Source organism: Rhipicephalus sanguineus, chromosome 11 (assembly GCF_013339695.2).
Source record: "Rhipicephalus sanguineus isolate Rsan-2018 chromosome 11, BIME_Rsan_1.4, whole genome shotgun sequence".
NCBI lineage: Eukaryota > Metazoa > Arthropoda > Arachnida > Ixodida > Ixodidae > Rhipicephalus > Rhipicephalus sanguineus.
Genome location: NC_051186.1, coordinates 103,975,993 through 103,994,182, shown reverse-complemented (window position 1 = coordinate 103,994,182; position 18,190 = coordinate 103,975,993). Strand labels below are relative to the sequence as shown.

General features: G+C 49.0%; 1 protein-coding gene across 1 annotated transcript; it reads right to left on the bottom strand.

The window, feature by feature from the left end:
• Nucleotides 1-1,983: 1,983 nt before the first annotated feature.
• Nucleotides 1,984-16,614, bottom strand: LOC119373546 (uncharacterized). Its single transcript, XM_037643599.2, has 4 exons — nt 16,500-16,614; nt 9,845-9,924; nt 6,786-7,003; nt 1,984-3,539 (listed from the first exon to the last, which is right to left on the bottom strand). The coding sequence occupies exons 2-4, from the start codon at nt 9,866-9,868 to the stop codon at nt 2,939-2,941; spliced, it is 843 nt and encodes a 280-aa protein (XP_037499527.1). The 5' UTR covers nt 9,869-9,924; nt 16,500-16,614; the 3' UTR covers nt 1,984-2,938.
• Nucleotides 16,615-18,190: the final 1,576 nt, after the last annotated feature.

The window sequence follows — 18,190 nt, the reverse complement described above, 5'->3', positions numbered from 1 at the left end:
CTGCGTGCTTCGCTGCAAATGTCGTCTAAAGACGATAGAAGAGGCGCTGCGTGAGATATGGACGCCATCTGGCAATACGTCGGGAAACATGAGTGCTGTGTTGCGGGCTGGTAGTCCCGGCGCAGCGGCAGGCGAATACCGGCGGTGACCAACGTGACCGGTGGGGACGCCGGCCAGCCCGAACACGCTGTTTGGCGCGATGCGCCGAAGGAGAAGAAACGTCGGCACTCAACGAATACTCTCCACAAACTCTCTTATTTACACGTCACCTGGGTAAAACAGGAATGCCAGAGCGGCGCCCCCTGTCATTCGTACAATGCAATACTGAACCGAAACCGAAACACAACATGAGCTTGTGCAGAGGGCACGGAGGAAGACAAGTTTCAGCGCAGTCGCATTTTCCGCGCAGTTTAAGAAACCAGGGTCTTTTAAATTGCGTATCTATGTATTTTCTATTAAAGGAACACACCACCTGATACTTACCTAATGATGTTGCATCGTGGTTTTGGGATGTTAAACCCCAGATATTATATTACTAATGATGTTGCGCCTCAGATATGCGTAATATTTACTTTTTGATCTACAACGTTCACAAGTATGAACAGCCGTACCAGTTCAAGGTGGGCGGTAAGCAAGTGGTTCAACTTTGGCCGGGTGGCTGAATCGGGTGACGTGCCGAGAAACAGAAAGACAGACCAAAATTTCTGCGTTCAAGTTCCCCAAGAAAGACTATGGTCTTTAAAAGCGTATCTGAAGCGACATGGCAGGTATCTGTGTTACCAGCGCAGTCTGCACCTGTTTGTGGGTTCTGCTCATGTTTGTAACGTTCCCATCGTTTTACGTCAGTAAGCTTTCAGATTATGTCTAGCGCCTGGCCTGTTTACGTGTTTCTTGCTTCTGTGTTTGTTGCTTTGCGCTTGTTACAATGCACCGGTTCAGCTACCACTAACTAGCCCAAATTTCTGCGTTGAATAGTAATTTCGTTCTAACTGCACGGAGAACCTTTCGAGCCACTGCCCAATGGGACACGACGGGACACTAGCTGGTGGATTTAGCTACGGCACCTCTCCTGCCTGCGTTGCGGCGAAGCACTTTCGTCGCGGTCGTGCGCAGCTCAACCGTGTTTTTTGGCAGCCAGCCGCTGCATATCAAGACCACGGAGTTTTTTACAATATTGTACAGTATTCAAAATGTCTACAATATGTCTACCATATGATACAATATGTCTAGTATTAGATTTGTCTAGTATTCGTGCTTGCGGCTTCGAACGCATTCGCGGCTTTGCTTATTCTTGTGTGTTGTCTTTTATTTCTGATGCAATCATGGCTCGTTGTGAACTTGGTGAGCTGATTTGAATTGATCCCTCTAAAAGGGTCGGGGTGTTTAAATTGGGCTGATGAACTTTTGCTGATCTTCGGCTTGCGACAAAGCGGCTGTAGGCCACACGTACCCACGCGGAACCGAAACAACGAGGCTTTGGGAAATCCGTGTACGACACATTAACATGCTGGTTGAAGCACCATGCCTTGCAGCTCCCATAGACACCAACGCCAGATGCCAGTCTTGTGTACAACTTCACACAATATGTTCGAGACTAACTATAAACAAACACTATGACCGCTTCCGTGGGTCGTATTTACGGTTGAACAGTCGTCGTACTTTTCAATGCGGTGTCCCAGGATGAGATATGTCAAACCCATTGCTTGCGAGGAGATTATTCCTGAAAGTATTTACATGGCTGCCATTTTGTAGCTTTTTCTTTTACGCCTGCGATTGCTAAGTGTAAGACCAACAGAATGCTATATCCCTCGACAACTTACCATTATACTAAAATCAAGGTGCACGAAATATGAGATTCCAGCTGAGCATTGAAGGAGTCCTGGATCCAGCCGCCACCTCTATTCTCGACTGCAGCGCCCTCTCTATGTCACGACAGCCGCGAATAGTTGCGGGTCTGGAAATACGAAAACAGTAACAGGAGGCTGATGAGTGAAAAATGGTTTATTCTCCGTTCAACTACGCACTAAAATGCATGCACAATGACACGTAAAATGTGGTGGATAATGGCTATGTACATTGACGCGATCAATGACTGACTGCAAGAATCACGTGTGAACGTGTACGGTGACCCCGAACTTGCCACAGGATCTCGCGCGCGTTCAAGACGTTGCGCACGAAGGTCGTGCTCGTATGTTGCTCCTCCGAGCTTCCTTCTGTCAACTCGAAGAGAGCCTTCTTCAAACTTTCTTGTCGCAGGCCGTATTAGACGCACGAAATGAAAATGTGCATCACGGATGATGGTGATGGGAGGTGACAAAATGTGTGATGCAGTTGTTGACAAAGTTGGTTGTACAATGCAATCGAGGCACATTGCCCAGACCAAAAGAATGGCGCTCTCGTTCACGTCACGGCGTCATGACTAATGGTAAAAGACACCGGCTGCTAAACATGTACGACAATCCCGCGTCAGGTGATGAAACATTACGCTGAATGGCGTCGTCGAGAACTTTCAGGTCACACTGACGAAGGTAAGACTAAGCGCTATAATAAAAACGCATCGTATTGGACCACAAAGACTCTGGTTCGGACGCCGTGACATGATTGTGAAACACGCCCTTGCCACTAGTATCTCGAAACAGCGGCACAAAGATTCGTTCGTAATATTCCTTATGAGGAGGGCCTCCCCAACATTGATCCCACATCACGAAAACCGACGAGCATCGTCGGCACAAACTCGCAGTGGGATGAAGGACGTTCCAATGGCCGCGACATCAAGAGGCGGCACACCTGGCTACTCTTGGTCTACAGCGTCTATGGGTATCTTGATGTGTTTAGAAATAGTTCGCACACATGGTCCATAAACGCATAGTACGGGAGCGTTCACGACGCCCCGTACCTTCGGCCGTGATAGCCGAGCAAACAGTGTATGAGAAGGTTGCTATCTGTGGTACCTAAGGGGACACGTCCATTTGGGCAGCGGGACCGAGCCGAAGCAGACGATGTTGCAGAGTATGGCAAAGTCATCGCGGCCATCGAAGATGCACCACGACGAAGGGCCCACTATAAACTCCTGCGGCGTCAGGGCAAGAAACCTGAGCAGATGCATGAAAGGTTTCATGATGGTCTTGATCTCTAAGGGCGGTGTGATGTCCCCGTCTTTTGCTTCAACCGTCAGGCTCCTGATTACCTTGGCCCGGGCCCATTCGTGCAGACTGTGCACGACGCAGGTCTCCGGGACGTTGCGCACGTTCTTGAGCACATACTCGACCGTGCCGTCCAGGGCGTCGACGAAGTCGTCGGAGCAGACGACGGCGACGCCGTCGTGTCGAAGCACGGAGAGGACCGCGTCGTCGATCAAGCCTCCGTCGCTCAGCGACGCGTAGTCGATGAGGCGGCACACGTTGCGAGCGCTGATGTGTGACACGATGTACTCGGAGCAGATTCTCTGCAAGTCAGCCGCCATGTACTTCACGGCCGCCGTTCGCGTGTACATGGCGTCCTCGATGCCCCTGAAACGCAGTTTGCCTCCGTAAAAGTACCTGCAAACACGGAGAAATTGATGAGTTGACTATGATACAAACACCGAGCATTTCTCAGTACACTCTGGAAGAATAAGTTGGAAAATAACAGGGCTCCAAACCAAATGCATGTGGCGTATTATCGCACATGTTGGAGATTTTTAGCCCTTTCATTCACGATGTCTTCACATGGAGAAAGCTTTCGAATATTTTCGACCACTAGCAACACGATAGAAAATTGAACAGAGTAGCATGTAGGGTTAACCATATCCTAAACAAGAATATCATAATACACATTGGTATGGAGAATACAATGTAAATTATGTAATTTTACGAGGAGCCCCACCATACATTGCAAGGACTTCGACATGTTCCGTAACACTGGAGTTATTCAGTGTTCTATCAGAAGGTCCCTACGCGAACATAACCACCGAATCATTGCAATAAATATTTCAGTCAATATCATGATGTCATCACTCATGTATGAGGTGCTAATATCAGAAGCTTTTCATTCCTGTAATTACGAAGATTGGCCTGGTGCGGCGTCAATATTGCCACGCCCGCTTGTTTTATTTTGATATATTCGGGCTTGACCCACACGGATGGTTAGCAACGCTCGACGTTGACCGCGCCGCACTGTTCGAGAAGCTTCGCGATAGTAGTAGATCATTTTGTTAAGATTGCGCAGATGACGCGAGTAGTCAAGATTATTCCAGGGCTTGCACGACCACTGGGCTGGAAAGTTTGATGCATGATGTATAAAAGACGGCTCGTCACAGTCATCTCCGGTTTCCCGATGGCCGACTCGCTATTAGTGTACAATGTGTATCGCTGTAGTTTGACTTTCCGTTTCCCTGCCACAAGTTCGGCCAAATAAAGAGTCTTCTTGGACACGCCGACTGCTGCCTTCGTCCCCGTCACGACCCCATGAAAATATTGGTGCTATGGGTTAAAATTTTCGTCTGATGTTTTAAATGTGCTTCCTGCAGGGTATTAAACCACCAACAGTTCTTGTGACACTAAAGACAGCAGAGCGGGTAAGAGACAAGTACAAACGAACTGGTCAGTAGTAAGCTTAACAAGAGGTGAGAGAGCAAGGAAATATATCCATGGACTGGCAATATTGTCGAACTAGAACAATTAGGCCATATTGGTACATAGCACTCCCGAAGGGCAAGGGACTAGAGGAGCACCAGTATTGATGCTTGGGCTTCTTGGCACGTCGTTATTCCAGAACATTATGCAGATCGCGAGTTTGGGGTACATGTGTGTGAGCACGCTGTCGATCGAGATGACAAGAAATGAATTTGATTTCTTGAAGGTGATAGGAAGGGTGACCTGAGGGGGATGGCTGCATCCACATGGCCTGGTAGTCTTGTTTTTGTACTCTCATGTTATCTTTGTCTACGCGTCTTCAACATGTGTCATGATAATTAATAATCTCGTACTTATGCGCCTGCGTGCGATGCTCGGTTTTTCTTATATTTTCATGTGTCTGCTTTGTAAATAAGAGTTTTGTTGGAAGTTGGCGCTGCGTCCACGTCGTTTCTTGGTGTTCGTGTCCCTTCGGTGCGCTATAGGTGTTAAGAGGGATTACCAACATGCCCAAACTCATGTTCTCTCATATAACAGAAGTGAGGTCACAGGGCGCAAGGTGCTCATCTCATGGGCCTTGCGTTTCGCCTTTTTTCCCGGAATAACATTCTGCAGTGATACCAGAATGAAATAGACAACGCTTAGAAGCAGTATCGTTGACCAAAAACAGCCTCGGCCTTTCGATCTAAGATTATAACAAAGATTATTGATGGACAACGGACGTTACCACATGCCATTCGGTGGTGTACTAGAATATTTCGCATGGCTCGCCGCACTATAAATTATGACACATCATCTGAACAGCCGAGGCTGAGATCAACGTCGTGAGGCAAAGCCCGAAATGTCGTCGAAGAAGGTGTAATTCGTGGGACTTTTTATGCATTCACACTGACGTTGCCCCAGTCATACTGTAATCATACTGTAATCGGGAAATCTCAAGAACACTGCAGAAATTCAACCGTGCTACCGCTCTCTTTTTTTAAGTGATGACTGTGCAATAATGCTGCCAAAGGCTAGCAGAAAAAGCTTTCTGTACTGTCTCACGCCATGTTCCGTCATCTTGACAAAAGTGCAGAAGGGCTTCTAGTAAAGCTTCAGTTTCTCGGCCCAATTTTTAGACAAACGTGCCTCTTCGGCGGCCAATTAGAGCATCAAAATCGCGGATAGTGGCGGCCACGCAGCTTCAATACGTGCCAACAGCACTGAAATGGTCGGTATTAGGTTCGGTAAAATGGTAGCTTGATCATCTTGCAGCAGTGATTGCGTACTGCAATGTTGACTAAAACCCCACAGGGGATTCAACACTTGGCAGACCACTGCCACAGGTCTTCTTGCATGCCTGACTGGCACCTGTATATTGCGCAGCCTTGCTATACTCGGCAAGCTCACGAAATCTATGAGGCTTTCTCTATTAGTCTAGAATCAGAAAAATGCGTGAGTTCGCCTCCACTGGCTTTGCATGCCCGGGAAAAATATGTCGTTCTTGTGTAGGTCTTCGTGTAGTTCTAAACCCTGCGCTTAATGGCGCTCCACTACCGTGAAACCCGAGGCAGTGCGTAGCACGGTCAACCCAGCGATTCCCTTGGCGCCACCGCCTCACAAGCATGCGATTTCCGAGGCGGTGGCATGCGCCCTCTATTGCGCGGCGACAGTATAACACGCATGGTTCCGAAGTGATCTTCGCGATTTTCGGTAAATTATTGCGACTAAGTCTTGTTTATATGTGCAGTTTATATTATTTTAGACATTGTTAGTTCATTTTGCACTGGTTTTGTGCACTGTTATCCTCGTTTTAGGCATGTACTGAACATTGCATGACCACGCGACGTGAGACGGCGGATGACAAGCTGAGCCCCTGAATTGCTACGTATGTAAAAGCTTATCTCAAGTGATATTGCAGCTATCTGTGTTAGCAGCGCCGCGTAGGTACTGCGCATGTATGTGCACTGCCGTCGTTTTGTGCCAGCAAACGTTCACTTGATGTCCGAGCCCGTTACGTTTTCGTATCCCTTCCTTGTGCGATCGTTGCTTCGCGCTTCTTAGGACGTATAAGCCCACATGGGACAACGCCTTGTAAAGCGTAAGTTCCGTACAGAGGAAGTTCATCAATATGGTCTAAAGCATGATAATCGACGAAGGACGGCTATGCAGGGACGAACAAAGGCAACCTACCTGAGCATGCAGGCGAACCCGTCCGGATGGATGTCGGTGATGATCACTTGGTCCTTTTCCGGAAGGCTCCCGAAGAACATTGTGCCAAAGACCTCGTTCACCATGGCCAGGAACTGCTTGTGCGCCTTGAAGGTGCGCGTCACGGGAAACTGCTCCGGAAACACCAGGAACTCGACGTCGGCGAATTCGCCGCTTTCGAGGTACTTGAGAAACTTGGCCTGGTGATAGAGAAAGCGGCTAAAGCGGAGGCGCCGATTTATTTGTAAACGAAACACGCGGTGCAATTACAGCTACCCTTAGACAAACCAAATAGCGAAGTCATCTCGTCATCAGCCAGACTACGCCCACTGCAGTACAAAGGCTTCTCGCGTTTCTCGAATTAAATCGGTCCTGTGCTTGGTGCGGCCGCGTTATCCCAACAAACTTAACTCATCTGCCCACCTGACCGTCTGCCTCCCCCTCGCGCGCTTGCCTTCTCTTGGAAGGCATTCCGTTACCCTTAATAACCAGCGGTTTCCTTCTCGCTACATGCCATTCCCATTTGACCCACTCTGCTCTCTTCTTGTCCCTAAAGTTACATCTGCCATTTTTCTTTCCGTCACTCGCTGTGTTGTCCTCAATTTAAGTTAAGCCCTTTTTGCAAGGCTCGAGATTTCTGCGCTGTAGGTAAGCATCGGTAAGCAGGAGATGTTCTATACCGTTATCTAGCGGGATACTGAAGGCATCTGAACAGTGACAAAAAAATGTGGCGTGCAAAATGCAAACATTGAAGGTGTTAGAAGACGCGTACTTCTAGTGTACAGAAGGCATCCCAGCCGGAAATCTCCAGCACTATCACTATCAGGTGCTCAAGGAGTCTTCAGATTACCTGTGTAGCAATGATTGTATTCGCAATGCCCGTAGACTGTCGCGCCGCCAAGCGGAATTCAGGAGCGTCCTCTCGAGGAGGGTTAGTATACGACAAAATGGGAGCACTACGCAGTCGCTCCCTTGTTCGGCTGTGCTAAACCCAGTGTTAACGCGTTGGCAAGGAAGGAACACAACGACTTGGCATGTTCCCTGCATCAGTGAACAAACCGGGCCCTCCGTCACACGAGAAATCTGATTCGTTCTTGCGAGGCGCGAAGTTTTCGTGAAAATACGTGGCGACTCGCGCTTTCAATGCTAGCCCACAGCGTACGCATACTATCAGCTTCGCGAGGCTTTCTGTAGCCACGTAGGTTAGTTAAATGTTATCGTCTGACATATTCAGTTGAAGCTCAGCCTGTTTTACTTGTATATAGCATTGGTCAGTGTTTCTTGCAGTGCATGAATCCCATAACACTGTACGCGGAAGGTCACGCCGGCTCGCGATGTGCTCTTGTAAAACTGAGCGATCTCAAGTTGTCGATACATTAAAATATGCCTCTATCCTTTGTCAGCAAAGCGCTGTTACTAATCGTGCGAGCGACTCTGCTCCACGCCTTTCGCGTCTTTCGAGGACGCGTCTGCTCCACGCCTTTCGAGGAGCGAACGCTTCGCCACGCCGTCCTTCGCCAGTGTGTTGGTGTGTTGGTTTCATAGCCAGCGCTGCGCCGCTTGTTTTCGTACGTTTGTTGATACGTGGCAGCACACTGCAAGCGATTTGCTCGTTGACCGATCTGAGAGCGAAATGTTCTCCGCGCCCAGGCCCAGACGTCTCTGTAATTGTAAACGTGGTGACGCGGAGTGGTCGAAGTTGTTCGGCGGAGGAAATTCTTCAGATTGCTTTCAGCAGTGATATTGAAAGAAACCATCCTGACGACGAGGATTTTTCACTGGACGTAGAAGACTGTGAAGGCACCGAGAGTGACAGCGAAGGTGAACGATCAGCTGCTAACTCACGAGGAGCGAGTTGCACTTCACGTCCCCTCGTGCGTTATTGTTCTTTCACGCTCGTAAGCCACTTTGATTGTATTCAATGTATAATATCCTTAAGCGAGATCAAAATAAAAGCATAGTTCCTCTTGTGCATTGCATGTATCAATTATTGTGGATATTATGGAGCGCCGCATGCCGCATGCCGCCAACACGCTCGAGCTCGACCAGCGAAGCGAAATGGCTAGAGCGTTGGAACGTGCAGTCACAGCCACAATCCACGCCTCTCGGCTAACTTCTTCGACGTTGCGAAAAGGATACGTGTGCATTCTTTTCGATATTCGTGTTTCGATCGTGCTGATCGAGCCTGCAACATGCGAGTGAAGTGAATTGCACACGGCTAGAGTTTCAGCACGGCTGTGGCACAAGCGCTACTGAATGGGAAGTTAAATGCTTGTGTTCCGTTGAAGACGTAACTCCGCGTTCCCGACTGCACAAGTAATGACGACGGCGTATTATGTTTGCAAACCATCACCACGTTAAACGTGCGGTCCCGTGCAGCAGCGATGGCGCTACTCGCTGGCGGCCTACTACGGCGGCAAATCCGTAAGGCAGGCTCGGTACAACGTATCTATAAACGTTGGCTCGGTACGTACTACCTCGGAGTGCCGTTCTGCTCATACGTCAATTTTAGTTCATGCAGCTTTATGTAGCACGCACACGATTTCGCAAAGCATCGTTATGCACGGTAACGGAGCTGAAATATAACATTTCACACCACAGCAAATAATTGGGTGGCGAGTACTTAGCACTTTCCATGGTTTGGGAAAGTAGTTTAGTCTCATATCCAATTCAGCACAGCTCATGACTTCATCCGGTGAAAGCGGCACGGGCCGTACGTCCGCACGTACTATATGTTCCTATGCTAACAAACGGTTTGACCCTCCTCCTGGCGCCATCTTGAAAAGCACGGCGCGCCACCTATAGTTCGTGGGCATTGCGAATACGAATACGTATAAACGTACTGCTTTTAAGCCAATGTAGCTGACCGTATTCTGTCGGTCTGGACGTGCTTGTGATCTGCTGCCTCACAGAATGCAATGCGATAAGATAGCTGTGCGAACGTTGTTAAGTTGGCCACCTTGTAATAGGTAATGAACCTTTCGGTTCAAGAACAACGGATAAGAATAATAATAGATTCTTGCTTCCACAGAAATACTTACGGGACCCATTGAGCGGATGCTCATGTAATGAGAGCAAAAGCAGCGGCTACTGAGCAGACACCAAGTGCAGTTCTTCTTATCTGTGAGTAAGAACAATAAGACGGCATGTGGAGTGACCAGAACCGCGCACAAAAAGAAAGAAAAGAAGGCACACTGTACAAGCCAACGTTACTAGAACAAACTCAGTTTAAAAGCTCCGCCGGAGAGGCGGTCCGCGTGGCGGTCGTGAGAACTAGTGGCGCTGCAGTCACGTCTAGCTCCCGCCCCGCGGCTGGCGCTTGTTGTGATCGGCGCCGCCGATCGCGATGTACGAGCGCACGTGGGTTACAGCGTCGTCTGCACTTTGTTAGCTCGTCATTTTTGCGACTGTTCTTGTCCAGGCTTAGCATCTTGTACGAAGACACGTGCCTGATGTACGAAGCGTGTAGAGGGCGAACAGATTCACAGTGCGGTATGCCGACTTGCTTTGCGCCGGGCTGCAAGAGCGGCTACCGCAACGACGACTCCGCTTCACGACACTTCTTCGGACCTCCAAAAGACCCTACGCCATTCAAGCTTTGCATCGCAAAGATAGAAAGCTTACTGCGAAATGCAAGATCTGTGACGTTCATTTTGAGAGTGACGACATTGTAAAGCACTATCGCCGTGACGTTGCGGGACAAGGAGTTTTTATCCCGTGTGGAAAGTGGGAATTCGCGCCAGGTGCCGTGCCGCGCTTGTTCCCAGTTCTTCCACCCCACATTTCAAAGCCAAAATGTTCGGGGTTTAGGCGCAAATCCCCCCCCCCCCCCCAAAACGCACGGCGTCCCGCGAAAGCCCAGTGCCCAATTTGGAGGAGCCACCAGAAATAGAACAGCAAAACGAAAGGCATGCGATTACTTATATACGCTACCGAGACTGAGAGTTGCATCACACTGACATTCGATCAGTTGTCAGCTGTCGCTATGCCTTCAAAGCAGTGGATTTTCGAGAGATTTTACGACGAGGTATTGAACAAGATGTGCGGAACATTTTACACTCGCCGGCTCGGGAACGGGCTGCTCAGCGCAAAAATTTGACACGGTACACATAGAAAAGACGAGGACCAGCGCTGGTCCTCGTCTTTTCTATGTGTACCGTGTCAAATGTTTTGCTATGAGCAGTTTAATAATGGAATACCAACTAGCCCAATCCCACACTTTGCTTCGGGAACGGAGACTTACTTGTGCAAAAAATAATTGTAGTTGACGAGCAGTTTAACTGCGTAGTGAACGGCTACAGCACGAAACGCAAACGGCTGTCGTACAGTGTAAGAAGTGCTGCGGGCATGGAACATCTGCTTGGTGAAGTTGAAAAACTGAAGTTGAATACTGACGACTCTTCTAGCGACAGAGTAGGCGCGAATAACTGCTCGGTGCTCACATCACGGCCGATCTGCTCGAATTGTTTAAGGCACCGTAGCAGGATGCGACGTAGAAAGATGAGACACCAAAAATACAACTGTCCGCTGAAAAAATTGCTCAGAGACGACATCTATTCGATGTAATCGCACACTGAGATTTCATTTACTGAGTTCTCGTAAAATTTTCCGATTTTGGGTCAGTATCCCTTTAACCGTCGCGAAAACGTGTCTTGTAAACATTGCAAAGCATTGGTGATGTTTTTCGAGGAAGTTTTTTTTTTCAATAAATTGTAGAAACATGAGTACTGTTTTTCTAGAACGTTTTTGTATCTCGAGTAAGTACGCTTCTTTGTACAGGCTTTTACGAACGTGTTGGGTTGTTCTTGGTCTAGATAAGACGGCAGCGGCTAAAATTGTGGTGGTAGTTATACAAATTACGCTGAAAACCCTCATTCGCTTAAAAACTCCTATGCTTGGAAGTTACGCGCAATGTAGACAGCTCAAATATTGTCACAGGGTCGTGACGTCGACGAAGGCAGCAGTCAGTAGGTCCGAGATGAAACTCTTTATTTGGCCGAACTTGTGGCCGGGAAACTGAAAGTCAAACTACAGCAATACACTGATAGCGGCGAACAGAGCGTCGACCGTCGATCAACTGACAAGCGCTCAAGCGCGTCGGCTTTTATACAGGCGCTATCGAACTTTCCAGCGATATCGCTGGTGGCGGCGTTATCTCTCGACAAAGCTGGAACATTCGCGTGCAGCGCGCAATCTTACCAAAACGATCTACTACAATCGCGAAGCTTCTCGAACACTGCTTCGCGGACAGCCTCGAGCGTTGATAAGCGTCCTTGCTGGTCAAACCCGAATACAGCAAAATAAAACAAGAAGTGGGCGTGGCGATATAGACCGAACATCGATTCTTAGCCAATCAATGAACAACGCACGCGGGCCAATGCATACAGATGAACTAATGCATATCCACCTAAGTAACCACCTAACTAGTACAATAATAAAGTTGCCGCGCAGTTGCCGCGAGCAACTGCGCGGCGGACCGCAGCGTTATGCCGTGGCAGCAGACGACGCGCCGATAGTGGCGCAAGACGGAACTGCAGCGCCGCTAGTTCTCGCGACCGCCGTTCGGACCACCCTCCTCCGCTGGCGGAGATACGGAGCTTTGAAACTGAGTTTGTTCTAGTAACGTTGGTACAAGCTGGCAACGTCTTCACGTGACGTCACGAGGGTTGCTTCTTAGCGTGCTAGTGCCCGAATATGTTGACCACGATAACGTCAGCACTGTTATCGCTGGCGTGATCTAAATGAGTCTAAAGTGCTGAGCCATAGACGGCGGGACAAAGTGGCAAATAATATCTGGAGTTTTACGTCCCAAAACCACGATATCATTGACACCGTAGTTCAGGGCTCCGGAAATTTTGACTATGGCGTTATGTAACGTGTACTGACATCGCACAGTACACGCGCTTCTCACCACCGAAATGCGACGGCTGTGGGCGGGATCGAACCCGCGACCTTCGAGTCAGCAGCCGAGCACCGTAACCACTGTGCCACCGAATCGGATGACAAAGTGGCGAAGACGAGCGCTAACTTCAGACCGTCGGCGCTCGGAAGCTCCGTAAGGCCAGCGACAAACGACTTGATCGACGTGTGCGAATGGGAAGGCCGACGACGCGGGGAAAACGAATGAGATTCTCGGAAACTTGTTTCAGAGCGATACCTCAACTCTTCCCTGCACAAATCCAGAAAACCCCTCGTTGCGTGAACCTGACCTTCCAGGCCAGCCAAGGTGAACGCCGCGAACGAGCTTTAGCCAGACACTTGTGCTGAGCGTTCGCGAAAACGAACCGGCTCCCGGCTCCACGTCTCCGACAGTGCGGGATATCCGTATCGAACTGTCAAGGAGAAGTGCTTATTTCTAGAACCCACCATCAAGAGGGTGGCAAGACGTCGTTAGAGGGAAGTGTAAGGGGAGTGATAGAGAGCGGAAATGCTGCTGCCCTCACCGCCACTTCCACCGCTGCTGCGAATGTGCGCCGGCCATTGCTACTCGGTGGTATTACTGCCACACCACAGCAGCCCCCGGAAAGTCATTGGGTGAGGCATGAAATATATGTCTTAAAAAATACAAGTATTTGTCGCGCTTACCAAATTACAAGGATAAAAAAAAACATGCACCGACAATGCGCAGGATCTTGGAAGCTAACTTATCGTAGTTATGGGCCGTACGTGGTAATGCAACGCATCTTTTGTAGTGCTTAGCATATGAGCAAGGAATGTGTCACACCATGCCAACAAATTAACGCTTGCGAAGTTTTCATTGCTATCGAGTACTTGCGCGTATGTTCTGGAGGCTGCCCGACGCGCACCATCATACTAAGAACGAAAATCAGAGGAGGCGAAGAACTTCGCACAAGAGAAAGAAAGGCAGCTCTGCGTGTGGAAAGTCAGTACCGCAACTAAAAAAAGAATTTGTAGAGGCTTAGCTTGGCTATGCCAGGATATACGTAGCGTTAGCAAAGGTTCAGCTGATTATTTTTAGCTTTCCAGATTGTCTAGGATTATTAGCCTTCTGTTCATTCTTCGTACGCTGAACCGCTAATTGCCAGGCAACTACTTCGGGATCCAATGAGATAAGTTTCTCGGCTCTTCTGCGCCGTCGAGCAGCATTTGCGCTTTCCTTCTCCATGGCGTTACCCACCTGCAAACGCCAGTCAGTGGCGCTATCAAGCGGCCCCAGCGCAGTGTCAGACGGCGACTACACAGCGAAGGCAAATAGCTGCGCGCACGCCGGCACCACTGTGTCTATGGCTACGACGTCACTCCGGTCACTCCTCTGGAATGCGGCGCAGACCAGCAGCGGCGAGCCGCGCGCGGCGGCGGCGGAGTCTGCGCGCGCGCCGGCGCCAGCGTGTCTACCGCGCATACGATGCCACTCCTCCCAAACGCGCAGACCTGCAGCGGCGAGCCGCGCGCGGCGGTGTCGGAGAGCGCGTGAGATGCCAGCTCCGGTGACCCAGCTGTGTGACATCACTGATCCTCGCGCACGCGCAGCACGGCTCATGACCCTCCACGCGAAAGCGGCTCCGGCTAGGCAAGTGTAGCTAACGCTACAAAACAGTGCGCGTTATGTTCAGTTAACAGATAGCAGTTCAAAATCTGTCAAAAGTCTCGTTCAGTCTTGTGCCTGTTGCGCAGACGATACGCTTATATACGTCTGAATGGCTATCCACCGGTATGCCTCAGCGTTTAGCGCTAGTCTGATTTGAAATGGTCGAGATTATGCATTTGTTTGCACGGCATACTGAAAGGTACAGCGCAAAGATAATGCAAGCGCTGAAGAAAGTCGAGGATTTCGCGCATGTCCGTTTACACTTCGTGTTTAATCAGCGTTATTCCTTTCAGTACAGCGCGATTGACCAAATGCATTGTCGAGATGACGCAAAGTGATATAGACGAGAATGCCGTTTAAAACAAGAACACATATATTGTTAAGTGAAACGCAGTTAAAATAAGCGCGATTTATAAAACTCCGAAATTCAGGTACAGAGGTGCACCATCGGTTTGTAAACAGCACTTGACACGTATTCGCCCACGCATGCACGTAATATATTGTCACGTGGTCGTCACGTTGACGAAGGCAGTACTCTGTGTGTTCAGGACAAAACTCTTTATTTGGGCGAACTTGTGGCCTAGAAACGACAAGTCAATGAACAAGCGAAACACAGCGTACACTTATAGCGGCGAACAGAGCGTCGGCCGTTGAAAAACTGATCATCGGCGCCACGCGTAGTCTTTGATATAGTAGCCATCGAACCTTCCAGCGTTACCGCTGGTGCTCGCACAATCTCGCCAATGAACTTGAATGTTCGCGTCCTGCGCGTAATCTTAACAGAATTATCGTAAATAATCGCGAAGCTTCCCGAATATTGTAGCGCCGTCTGCGCCGAGCGCTGCTAACACTTTTCGTGGGCGGAATCCAAATACGTCAAAATGAAGCAAGAAACACGCGCGGCAATCGCTGGAGTTTTACATGCCAAAACCACGATGTGATTTTCAGGCACTCCGTAGTTGAGGGATGCGGAAATTTCGACCATTCGGTGCTCTTTACCGTGCACTCACATCGCACAGTAAACGGGACTCCAGCATTTTGCCTCAATTGAAATGCCACCACTGGGACAGAGACTGGGACAGGACTCGAGCGCCGTGTACCTATAACTGCACCACGGAGGCGGAGCCAGGCGTTCACGTAATTGTGACAGCTTGAAAAAGAATTCAGTAAATATTTAGTAAAATGTACAACGGAAGACGTGCTCATGCATTGAAACGCAACATCTAAACATTTAGCATGACGACGACTGCTATGCGTAATTTGCGTAATTGCTCGAGATCACCGCGTCAAGCCGCTACCGAACAGGTCGCTAAAAATAAGATTAGCTGTGATGTAAATGTAAGACTTAAAATAACGCCAATATCACACAAACTGCAGGCGGTGGAAACATTTGCCCCTACATTACTTAGCCCAAAATTGCATTTCACTCCAGGAGTACTGCACACGCTACGTCCTTCTGCGGGCATCTTCGCTTTTAAGTATTTCCAGCGTTAAGCTCAGCGCAACGCAGTCGTGTAGCGTGATGGAGTAGGCAGGTATCCATTTAAAATGTGTTTACAGCGCACGCAAGCATAGGTGTTTGGCCAATGCAGAGTTGATTCGTATCGACCATGTCTACATACCGTTTCCTTGCTTTCATCGCTCTTTGTATCAACCTATTCCTTTTCGAAACGCCTTGAACGAAGCAATCATGAACGTAGTACATACACAAACTAGCCCTCACATAACGTTTCTAAACGATAGGTATTGGGGTTTCACGTCCCCGAAGCACGACGCGATCACGAGAGACGCCTTAGTGGAGGGCTCCGACAATTTCGAACATCTGGGGTTCCTTAAAGGGCTCGTAAATCAAAGTACACGGGCCAACTTGGTGAGACGCGTTGCAAAGTTTATCGGCGCGAAAGACGAAGGAAGAAGAAACGCACCCACAGCACCAGCGCAGGTCAGCCCTGGTCATGTGTGACCGTGTTTGTTCGCAATTCCTTTGTGCTGATTAACTTTATTTACTAAAAAAAAATTTGCGACAGAAGCACCAGGTTAGCTCTGACCTGGAAGGTTAGCGCGCGGAAAGAAATGAGGAGTGATTTAAAAAAAAACAGCAATAAAGGAAAAAAAAATCTTCAGCACTTCCGCCGGCACAGACTTACAGAAGCGAGGTGAGAACGTGAGTAGTGTCCACAGTGTCCAGCGGTACCAACGGCTACGGTCGAGACGCTAAGACGTGGTTCTCCCGCGGCTTTCCGCGAGACAGGATTCGACGGCTGAAAGACGAGGAATGGCGGACAGCGTGCGTCGGAAACATGTAGCGACACTAGGGGGGCGTTGACATCATTCGAATACGAAAAGGCAAAGTAACGCTCACTTTAGAAAAGATACAGGTTTATTTTTTTTTGGTATTTGGGAGCATATCTCGCCTTCGAACACTAATCGCCACTTTCCTTTCGTTTTGCAGTTTGAATAAAACTCCGCGCTAGCTGCTTTTCGATCAAGGATGCTGTGTAACGCTGCGGTTGCACATGCGCCGTTTGCTTGCCACCTGTAAGTGTGCCTGGCGCGTAGCCTTTAAAGGATCCCTGCAGCATTTTTCCAAGTAATAATCGAATGGCTTCATTAAAAGAGCTTCTTGCTTCACGAATCGACTGCCGCCAAAACTTTTAGAATCCGTCCAGTACGAGTGAAGTTGCAAAGATTTCTAACAAGTTTCAAGCGCTTTTTCTCTCCTTTCGTACCAGCGAGCGTGCTGAAAGCTACGCAGAGGAGAGAGAGGGAGGGGGGATGACAAGTGGGCAAGGAGATGCGCCCATTCGTCAGCGCGCGTCATGGCCTTGAGCACATTTAGAGCGCAACTGTTAGGCGCCCGTCCCTGCGTTGAGCGGCGTCGCTGTTGCCGTTGCCGTCGGTGGCGTAACCGCGCGAACGAGTTATGTGCCACGAAAAGAAAGTATGTGCCACGGGAATTGGGCAAGCAGAGAAGAAGACGTGCGTTGCTCGAAGGTTCTCTTTCGCCATCGCTGTGCAGAAGAAACACATCGAGAGCTTCCGAAACAATACCAAGCCATCCACCGGGCCTTACATAGTTTGACTTACATACGATGAGGTTGACTTATATGCAAATGAGAGTCTAAAAACTGTCGCTCCACCGGTGCTGATGCTAGATGCCGTAGAACAAGCACTTACGAAACTGAGATATCTTGGTGCGCTGTATCTTCGTCGTTCCTGCTCAATTATTCAAGCGATTATTTTATCATAATTTGATTGCCAGCATGAGTGCTATTTTTAGTCCTCCGTTTGCATCCCATTCAAAGATAACCCGCGAAACATGACCACGTCATTGCCCTCGTGCGCTGCCGTACTGCAGCTCTCTCAAGCCCGTTTCGAGCGAAACAACCTGCGCGTAGACTATGGCGAAATGACTGGCCGCGGCATTATGCATCGGCTTCACAGTGCGTCATCATTTCTGACGACCACACACAGCAAAGAAACGCCGTGGTCCTCGATATGCTAACAGTACGTGGGCCGGTTGTTATGCTCGAAGCACGTTTGACAGCACTGAAGTAGGTTAGCGCACGAGCGGCGCAGTCACGTGGTTTCATTTGATATTTCGTGCGCTTTCCTTTAAAATCAGAACAAAATCAGCACGCAGCATGTACGTACATCGCCACTGAAAATTAGACCGGTCGTTTTGGAACGCCCTCTACGACGAGATGGCACCTACTTGGTCCTAAATGAATACTAAAAATCATTCTTTAACCTCAGTTAATCATAATTGACCTCAGTTAATCAACCGACTAAGCGCAATAGTATGAATAATATTATAAGTAGCGCCACATGACGTAAA